The 10,792-nt window shown below is 34.1% G+C and overlaps 1 protein-coding gene across 1 annotated transcript; it reads right to left on the bottom strand.

Moving 5' to 3' along the window:
• Nucleotides 1-9,021: 9,021 nt before the first annotated feature.
• LOC127190052 (olfactory receptor 10W1-like) lies at nucleotides 9,022-9,972 on the bottom strand. The gene has a single exon (XM_051147102.1). The coding sequence runs from the start codon at nucleotides 9,970-9,972 to the stop codon at nucleotides 9,022-9,024; it is 951 nt and encodes a 316-aa protein (XP_051003059.1).
• Between the last annotated feature and the right edge of the window lie 820 nt (nucleotides 9,973-10,792).

Raw genomic sequence — 10,792 nt, 5'->3', positions numbered from 1 at the left:
GGCCATTTTCCCAAGGCTACAATATTATGTACTGTAGTGAGAATTTAATCATAGGCACATGATGGGTAAGTATCTCACCTTAATCACTTTATTTCTTGACCTCCAGTACTGTTCTCATTACTTTTATTATCTGTGAAATATATCTGAAGAGAGAATTCTCTCCCCGTTGAGTTTCAGAGAGATGTGAATGACATTACTTAGAACAGAACTGGCAGAGCACCCAGTAAATGTATATCAATTACCAGTCATTTCTAATTCAACACGTCTGCAAAGTCTTGACCTTCTAACATGGTGAAAGAATTATCCTTTTTGTAGATATTTCTCAAATTGTATGCATGAAAATTCATCCTTGTGGGGAGAATTTAAGTATATTGAAAAGAAAACAAAAACTAAAATGTAGTTCAAGTGTTTTTCAAATCTCAAGGTACATAAATATATTTAACCAAATAACTTAATTTTTGGGCAAGACAAAGATAATGTTAACATTCTTTTTTTTTTTTAAGAGAAAAATATTTTTATTTATAAAAAGCATACACTTTGATGAATTACATAGGTTATATATGGGTTAAAATGGCTTAGTTTCATGAATTTTGTGTGAAGAACACATTAAGTAAATGTAGTAATAAGTGAGGTTTTGTAATTCAGCAAAAATAAACTTCTCATTAGAAAAAATATTGAAAAAATTTAAGAAATGTAAAGGAAAACAAACACATGAAAATCAATTTCATTAGTATTTTTTAAAAAAACAGACAAATGGGAAATGACTTTCTGCATCAAGACTGACTATAATGGATGAATTATAACTGCCTATGACATACAAAATTGAGAGACAAGTGTATTACAAAATATCCAAAATGAATGTAATTGCAGTGTTCTTTTTTTTTTCTTTGTAATACAACTTGATAATATACAATGGAGGACTAAAAGAAAAGCATTCACTTTGATGAGGAGTATTGTTTTTATATACAACCCATGTATAAAATATAGGCAGGAACATTTGTTGTAATTTTCTGTTGAATGGAGCAAAATTATAAGAATCTAAGTATCAACAAGAGAAGAATGCTTATGCCTATGGTGTAAGTCTCTGAAATAATTTTAAATGGCATTGTGGAAAATCTAACAAGATCAGGAAAGCCTTTGCAAATGAGATTGTAAAACAGCACACCACATAAATGTATTACATATACACATACAATGAAAGAACACACCTGGAAATACAAAGTATTGGCATTGTGGGATTAATGGAGTTGTCTTTCTGTTTATGGCTCTATCTTTCTCTGCATAAATACATTATAAATATCATGCACAGTTCTTCTGTTATGAAAGAAGAATCTTAGTTTTTTCTTGACATTTCAGAGCGTGAGACTACAGGATGCTAGATTGCTGATTGTTTAGATTTGTGGTCAGATCTAAGTTCGAAGCTGAGTTCTTACCTACTATTTTAATTTTCACAGTGATCATATCACATGATATTACTTCACTCTACAACTGTGTGACAGATGATACAAATATGAGCTCTATTTACAAATACTGAATGTTTTAAATGTACATTTCTGGAGTTAGCAGGGTCTAGAGCGTGCCTTCTTTCAGCTTTCTCATCAGGATGGAGTCCTCTTTTGATACTTATTTTTTTTTCTTATCTTTTCTGTAATGGATAGTGCTGTTCTTTTGCACTATGTCTTCTCAGATATTGTGTTGCTCTACTAAACTTGTAATAGTAAGGAAATGAGTAAAAGATAAAGAAATATAAAAACAAAATAGAGGAAGGATTTCAGCAGGAGAAATATGAGAACATACAAGCAAAAACCAAATAAGGTAAAACTTGGTTCCAAGAAGCTTTTAAGAATGGTGGTCTTCTTAAAGCATGAAAATCAAGGTAGTAACATTGCACACATGAGGAGTTGGCTGTGACCTGATTCAGAATATATTCTTTTTGTGGACCAAGTAAGACATAGATGTTTGGAATTTAGTGTCTGCCAGTTCAAATTTTAATAGAGTTACATCAAGGAAAGAAGCACATATGCTTAAGGTCAGGACATGGCTTTAAAACATTACTAAAATTAAACTTTATATTTGAAAATTTGATATTGACCTTTCTAAAGCTCACTATTGAAGGCTTTTAAAACAACTTGTGTGTGAACATATGTCTCTGTGTGACACTCAAGCACTTCTTTTTTCCACTACACCAGTTTCTGCAGACCCAGTGATTTCATTTTTCATCACTAATATTCTATGGCTTTCCCAAAGACTGTTTTAGGATCCCACTCCAACTTTTCAATCGTCTTCAAATACAGAACACATGTGTATGAGTGTTTACATAGACTTTTAGGAGCTTGGTGCTAAAACAATCAATTCTTTTTTTTGTTAAAGCCAATTGGATAATCATTTCATTTATTATTATGCTAAATTGTAGAAGGTCACAGGATATTCATTTCATTTATTTCTACATTCCTGCTCCTTTATTTGGTTTTGTTTGACCTAAATTATATTAGTTTGTTAATATGAAATTCTTTAAACAGTCTTTCAAAGCAAATACTCAGTGGCTTTTTCTACAACCCACTTATGATATAATTACTTTAGACCATACAGACTGTTACTTCTCTGTTTATTTTACTTTGTCATTTGTTTATTGTTTTTCTGGTACAGATAATAAAATTTAACTCAGAGGAGATCATTGATTAGTCATTGCTCAACTGATCTATGGACAGTAGAAAACACAAAAATAAAATTTGAGCTATCTTTTATACCAAATCAGTTCTGGGATCTCAGTGCTTAAATGCCATCACAATAACCTTGTATAAACATACACTTAAAAATAATTTCAATCCACTGTACATTGCAAACCTTTCCCTGATCACTATGTTTACTCAGCTCTGATGAAAGGCATGCTATTTGTGAAGTTTATAATAAGACTCATCTTCATCTCTCAGGCCACTGTAGCTTATCACCAAATAAAACAACAAGGCAGATATTAATTGAGTATAAACTATTGACTCAAGTCTTGGCCACAAAAGAGAATAAAAAGTCATGACTACTAATTTTAGCTTCATAATATAACACAAAATATAATAGAAGAATTTAAAGACTCTGAAGAAGAAATTCTTAAACTTGATCTTTACAACAAGAATTATCTGTCTAAATTTAGAAATAAAAAGTATGCTGTCAATTTGAAAATATTCCCTTACATAGAGAGATTTACAGTACATATTATGATGATAATATTTTATGAGAAACCAACATAATTAATTTACATAAAATTTCAACACAGCATATATAATTTTTATATAGCACTTTCTTTGCTACAATGGCATGCAGAAAATGCAGACGACTTGAGTTTTAATCTGACCTTATTATATATGGGATGCTAGACACATCAATCAATCATGGATCATAAGTCTGTTCTCTATGTCTGTGAATGCAAATATGAGTATATACTTTTACAACCCAGTTGTGCTCCACACTTAATGTTAATAATTATAATTATTCACTTTCAATTATAAAGCATTGTATACATTTTATCTTTTCTTATTTGTGGAAAGAAAATAAATATTAACAAAATGGATTCTTTTACTCTCTCAGCAATTTAAAATTCGTTTCTTTCCATTATCTATCTAAGGATACTCACCAAAGATGAAATCAACTTTGCTGCTGAGATGTTGCTTCTATAGATGACTGAGGGAGCTCCCCCAGAAAGACTTGGTCAATCTTCTTACAGGTGAAAGGAGAATAAGAGTCCATGAGGTTTCTGGTCAGCATCTTACAAAGGGAACTATAATTCAGTGTATGATACTTTCATAAGGTTCACATGACAGTAGAAAGCGTTCTTTATATGTTGACAGACAGGAGAAAAAGGCTCTTTAGAAATCAATGACTGGGGTAGACTGAGTGTGAAGGACATCCATGGTAACCACGATGTAATGGAGTAATGCAAACTAAATCCTGACTGAGAAGATTTACGTCCTCATCAATAATATAGAGTAGATTCTGATACAATTACTGAGCCGACCCTTGGCTGATCTAGTTAGATATCTGAATACCCTTTATGGAATCTGTATGAAATTAATGAGTCTCTCAAGAGTAAATAAATCCCTAGTGGGGCCCCTTAACTTAGGTCAACTTCAGAAAGACAAAGGTTAAGGAGAAACTTTTCCTTGTGGTCACTATAAAAATTGTTCCGTGGGGATTCCAGGCAAGGATTAGTAATTCCTATCTGACACCCAACATGGAATTAGTAGTGTTACATTCCTGATAGCCTATTTAAATAGAATTCCTGAAGGCAAATGCACAGTCCAGATCCAGACCCTGAAGCATATGTAACATCCTTGCCTAACACTGGCCCAACCACGTGGAAACCAGGACATTATTTGCAGTTCTAACATTTAATAATTATCATCCTCCCTTCCTAAGGACTCCAGAGAAGTTCTTAAATGAACATTCTCATCTGTGATGGGAGATGATGGACTCCACTGATTCCATAAGTCTGATAGCTTTAAAGTGCAATGCATTGTGGCATTACTCTGGAAAAGCAGAGTGTATGAAGTACTTCTCAATGGTCTCTTTTTGTGGTCTTTGTTATAATTTTTCTTTATTTTACTTACTTTTCACTTATTAATGAAGTTTCTTTTTGTTTGTTTTTTTATTGTTTTTATTTCTTTCTCTGCCAATGACTTTATGGAGGCCAAAGAGAGGTAAAGGATGTTCTAGTCCACCTCATCCTTTTAAGAAGAACTTGGAGCTTATGTTCTAGAAACCCCAAAATTCTCCTGCATTTACCTCCCAAAGTACTGGAGCTATACGCATGTATAGCATGCCCAGCTTACCATATGAGTTCTAGGCATTTGATCACAATTCCGCATGCTATTATCACCAGGGCAGATCTCACATATTATGTCATCTGTCCAGACAGATTCCTCTAGTCTTCAAAGCATTTTTAGCATTTTTTAGAACTTATAACAATACTCCAATTCTTAGCTAACCTAACTCTTAGACTCATTATGCTTTTCTTAGTTGTATTTTCCTTTTAAACTCACTCATCTCTCATGTTTAAATTCATGTACTTTATTATGGATCTAGGTTAGTTGACTCTATTGGTCTTCATACTCCCTCTTAGTATTTCTACACGCTCCGCTTACACAGGACTCTCTGAGTTTGCCTAATGCATGCTTGGCTGTGAGTCTTAGCATCTGATTCATAAGTGATCCCCAAATTTCTACTTGAGAACTTCTACAGCTAGTAAGCACATTAAGAAAACTTGCTGGACAAAAAAAAAAAATAACTAAGGAAAAAATCAGTAGTCCGGCTGTACACAAAGGAGTAATCGTCTGAGAAAGAAATTAAACTCTTCACAACAGGCATGAGTAATATAAAATATCTTGGTGTAACTTTAATTAAGCAAGTGAAAGACATGTATGGCAAGGATGTAAGGTCTGAAGAAAGAAGTAAAAGAAGATATCACAAGATGAAAATATCTCTCCTGCTCACGGATCAGTAGGATTAATATAATAAAAATGGCCATCTTACCAAAAGCAGTCTACAGAGTCAATGAAATTACTCTCATGCCCCCTTTTTAAAAGGTACAGAGAATTGAACCCATGGCCCAGAATATACTTATCACCTTTCCTTACTTCCTGCATTCAATTCTTTCAAAGCTTTCTTCATATCGGTAAATTACTTCTTATTATTCACTGATATAGATGAAAAAATATTTTGATCAACATGGAGGCCACATCCTGTCCATAAATTTCTCTACTCTTTAATCTTTCAAACATGTCTGAACGTGTTTGCTTGCTGGTAGCATAGCAATGGAGAAGTTAATTTTTTTTTCTTTTTCTGCAGGAAGAGAAATTAATTATAAATGCCTGATAATCCTACCACTCTGTTCAAAACTCTGCTTTGAGTTTGCATCTTCCTTAGAATTAAAAGAAAACAAAAGAATGTACTGGAGTCTGTATCTAGTGAGTATTTTAACATGGGACAGAGGTGTAGATTTGGCAAAAAGAGAAGTTCTGACCACTTGTTGAAGTTCAAGCAAGTGGCTGCAAGGAGCTCAAGCCATCTTTATTTATGAAGATTTAAGAGCATCCAAACATATGCAGTTTCAAATTTTCCTTTAATCATTACACAAGAGTCTTAACAAGTATTTATTAAAGTTCTTTTTATGCTTCCCTTGTTTCTTTATAGTTAATGGTTAATCTTTATCCATATCTAAGTAGTATCATATTATAATCCAAGTGATTATGCCATAACTAAGCATTCTAAATTATTGAAATATTGTATTGCAAGCCAAATGATCATATCTAGCCAGACACATCTAGGTTGAACTGTGTGCAGGTCAGTATCAGGCATGCAGTTTCAAAGTAACAGACAATTAGAATCCAAATATAAACATTCAAGAGCAATATAACCTATGCATCTTAGTATAGTATAATTCAGTATGCTTACAATATGTTTTAAGTTGTCCTATATGCCATTTTTATCTGTCTAGTTTTACAGTATTGTCATGCTTTATACAGCTTTTTCATAAAGAGTAGAAACTAACAGTGAACATTTTCTTTATCACCCCATACTATTTCTCCCTTCTGTGTAATCCCTTGTCTAAGGCAAAGACGAATCTATCCAATTTATACTTCTTTTAAGAGCATAGCAAATTTTATTTAATAACTTGTCCTGAGAATGAATTCTTTACTGTTGACCTTTAGGTCCTATCTTTTTAGGTACTATCTTCTCCTTGCAAGTTTTGAACTGTCCTTTACTCCAATTTATTAAACTACTTAGGTCCTCAGGGGAAGTAGTTGGCTTTTCTGAGCCTTTTCTTTCTTCCTCGTAGATTCCTATCAAATTTTTGAGACCATGTACTAAGAAAATATAAGGTCTAGGTAAATCATGTGTTTGCTTAATCTTTAATTAAGCCAGAATCATGGTCCTATCTCCTGAAAATTTACACAGTAATTCCATATATCATTCTCACTAGTCCTTTCTAGGTGGTAAGGAAGCTCCAGGTGCCTTGCCTTAAGTAGGTCATCCATGGAACTCTCATGTGCTTTTCCCGGGAGATGCAACATGGCTCTTGCCAAAAATGGCTTTTCCCCCTCTGTATTACCTTATGCTTATTTCAGAAATGAAGGACTTCTTTGGAAAGGTCCATTTTCCATTACAACTGAACACTTTGTAAAAACCCATGCTTTACAACCCATCTGCCTTTATAAACAATATTTAGCTAATTTCTTATGCTATAAAAACAAAAATAGAACAATTTCCCAAATTAATTTATTCTTTTGAAACCCATTTTTCTGCCTAACATGATAAGTAGTCCATGGATTTTATGAGGTTCTCTTCACCTATTTGGGGTTAAAACCCCTTAAGATACCAACTGTGTATATAATCTTAATCCCTTTCATTTGAGTTGTGATTATAAATGCTTTATATAGACTAAATAATTGCAGCTTTTTGTAGTTTACATTATGGTCTATGTTATAACATTATGTTATTACTTAAGAATGGTAGCTCATGTTTATATTCCCAGCCCTTGGGATCCTGAAACAGAAGGACTGCAAGTTTAAAGCCAACCTGAGCTACATAGTGAGACCCTGTCATCAAAATCCAAAACCAAATGAAAACAAAATCCAAAATATATACTATTAGCTAACTTAAATTTATAGACATACTTTGTGATCTAAAGAATGAATACTCTTTCTAAATACATGGGAAACATCCAATTGATCAGCTATGGTGTCACGAAACACACCTCAATTCTACAAACTTCAAACTGCTCAAAGTATATGACCATGTATTAAACACCAATCCCTTATGTAAATTACATACACAGCTCTACATAGAAGTTAAAGAAAGAGGAGTTACTTTGGAGTCTTTTTCTGTATAATGTTGGATTTAACTGGACACTTTGACACCCTCTGGTACGAAATTACATATCTTTATTATGAAGATACTGTCTAGTACTTAGTTAGTAATCTTAGTTACCTGAAAAAATTTGGCTACATCATATCTTTCTACTGAAATATTCTTCTAATATTATGAAAAAGTCGTTTCGAAGACTTATTTTATATACACACACACACACACACACACATATATGTGTGTGTTTATACATGTGCATATTATATGCTATCTGCGTTACGTATACATCTCAAACAATGTAAACATTTAATGATAACACTACTAATACCTAGCATTTTAAGATAAATAGAAAACTGAATCACATTCCTTCATGCGAAAATCATTAAAAAACACTTTATTTGAGGATGTGCTTTTTTTTTTACATATAATACTATAATGCCATTTTGTCTGTTTCTAGTTCTTAATGTGCCTCTTTATACAGTTTATATCTCAAGAGATTGACCTCATGATAGACTCACACATATACCATGTACTCTTGCATCTAGTTGAGTTTCACAGTACAGGGCTTAGCAAGAGATGAAAGAGAGGTTGTAGTTCTACCATCCCTCATTTTTCTTTGTGTGATCTTACTGGTTAAAAGATTTGATACTTCAATCAAAGATACTATTCCATCAATAGATTCCATCCTGAATCCTGTTCTCCTGGATTTGTGTTAACACTGTACCTTTTACTTTTTAGGTGGCTTAGTGACAATGGTCCCTGCAGTGAATATTGTTTAAGTGCTTTTATATTCCCTATTTCCTTAGTGCTGCAGAAATCCATGTTATTTTATCTTTTTCTAAAACTTATGTTTTTTCTAAACATAAAACATAAGTTTTTCTAAAACTTACGTAATAACCTAGTTTTCCTAATACCTAGATATATTAGGCCATATACTTGCCACTTACCATTACTTTCTGTTCATGTATTTGCTTATGTCTTTCTTACAAAACCCAGTCCAAAAGCAGCACTTAGTAAAGAATGTCAGAATGCATAGGAAAACATTCAGGCACTTTATGTTTATTGTTACTGAGAACGTCATTTCAACATCAGCAGAGAAAATATACTTTTTTACTAGGACAGGGATTTGCTTTGGGTGGGACTAAACCATATTATATTTGATTGTTCCTATTGTGTAATTTTCTGGGAGAGATAATTTCTGGTAAGAACTCTCACTATAGCCCCTTTCATCTCACTGTTCCTCAGAGTGTAAATGAGAGGGTTGAGGAAAGGGGTTCCCAGTGTGTACACCAGGGAGATGAACTGATCTTGCTTAGGATGGTAGCTGGAATTGGGGCGTAGGTACATGAAGGCACAGCAGCCATACTGTAGTAGCACCACAGTGAGATGAGAGGAGCAGGTGTTGAAGGCCCTGTGACGACCAGCTGCTGAGTGGAGCTTGAGCACAGCAGCTACTATCAAGGCATAGGTAGTAGCAATGAAAAAGAAAGGCACAGCAATGGCCAGTGTGGCTGCCACTAGCACAGAGAGCTCATGGATATGACTTGTGGCACACACAAGACGCATCACTGGTGGCACATCACAGAAGAAGTGTTCTATTCCCCTGTCCTGACAGAATGGCAGACAGAAAATGAAAACCACCAGCTGTAGGGAAAGGAACAAGCCAATGATCACAGAAGCCATAACCAAGCGAACACAAAGAGTTACCGTCATGATGAGAGGGTACTGCAAGGGATGACAGATGGCAACATATCTATCATAGGCCATCGAAGCTAAGAGGAAGCAATCAGCACTACCAAGTCCAATGAAGAAGACCATCTGAGTGGCACAGCTCAATAGAGTGATGCTCTTCTCTGACTGGAAGGTATTGGCCAGGATGTGGGGTACCACCACTGCAGTGTAGCATAGTTCTATCCCTGAGAGGCTGCCAAGGAAATAGTACATAGGTGTGTGTAGACGGGCTTCTGTCTGGATGGAGACTACAATAAGGATGTTCCCAGAGATGATCAATGCATAAGCCAGGCTGACTCCAAGAAAGTAGAGCATACATAGCTCTAGGCGGTTGGGATAGGCAAGGAACACAAACTCCATCAACACTGAGTAGTTCTCCCAGGTCATTGAATCCACAAATGTTTCCTTTACAGTGGAAAAATATGTGTTAGATAGGTGATATATTTACCTTATAGGCAATGATTTTACTTCATTAATCGAATCTAGATTTATCTGCAAAATAAAATAGAGTAGATCTTTTGTTTTGTATTGTTATTAAATTTGTTCACATACAAACCTACCTGTTAATTTTTACTTGCAGTTTAGGAGTGAAAGAATACTAAACAAAAGCGTAAGAGGAAATGGATGGATACAGGAATGTGTTTTCAGAAGACATACAGCAACAAATTATTTATGTAAACTAATTTGTAAGAAACAAGGAACTATTGAAACAAAAACCATTCAGGAACAGTAGGGAAGAATGGAAGAATTCCATCCATTTATCCATTCACACTGTATATATATAGTCGTCTGAGGCATAAAGTCCATGAGGTATGACACATTTGTATTAGGTTTTATCTTAACATATTGAAAACATGAACATGGCTAATATAGTTGCAAGAAAAGCTTCTGTGAGTTTGGACAGGACTGTAGAAGACCAATGCAGAGAATTTTCACATATTTCTATTTGCCCAGAGAAAATGTGAAATCTAAAGGAAGAAATGTACTTTCCTCAAAAGGCAAAGCAGAACAACCTAATATAAAATCATTCTTTAAACCACCAAATTTTAATATTGGTCTTTAGTAAATATATTCTTTAAAAAAGAAATCTCTTCTTAATGACTCCTCCTCACCACAAATATTTACAGGAAGCCTTCTCAATGCCACATGGGTCTTCAGCATAGGCGGACCTCAGTTAATTCTATAGTTAAGAAATGGACTCTGCTTC

Source organism: Acomys russatus, chromosome 5, assembly GCF_903995435.1.
Source record: "Acomys russatus chromosome 5, mAcoRus1.1, whole genome shotgun sequence".
In the NCBI taxonomy this organism is placed as follows: Eukaryota; Metazoa; Chordata; class Mammalia; order Rodentia; family Muridae; genus Acomys; species Acomys russatus.
The sequence above is the reverse complement of the archived record's forward strand: the minus strand, read 5'-3'. Positions and strand labels throughout refer to the sequence as shown.

What these genes read in the sequence shown, in the direction of transcription:
- LOC127190052 (XM_051147102.1), bottom strand. Translation starts at nt 9,972, where the DNA reads ATGACCTGGGAGAACTACTCAGTGTTGATGGAGTTTGTGTTCCTTGCC.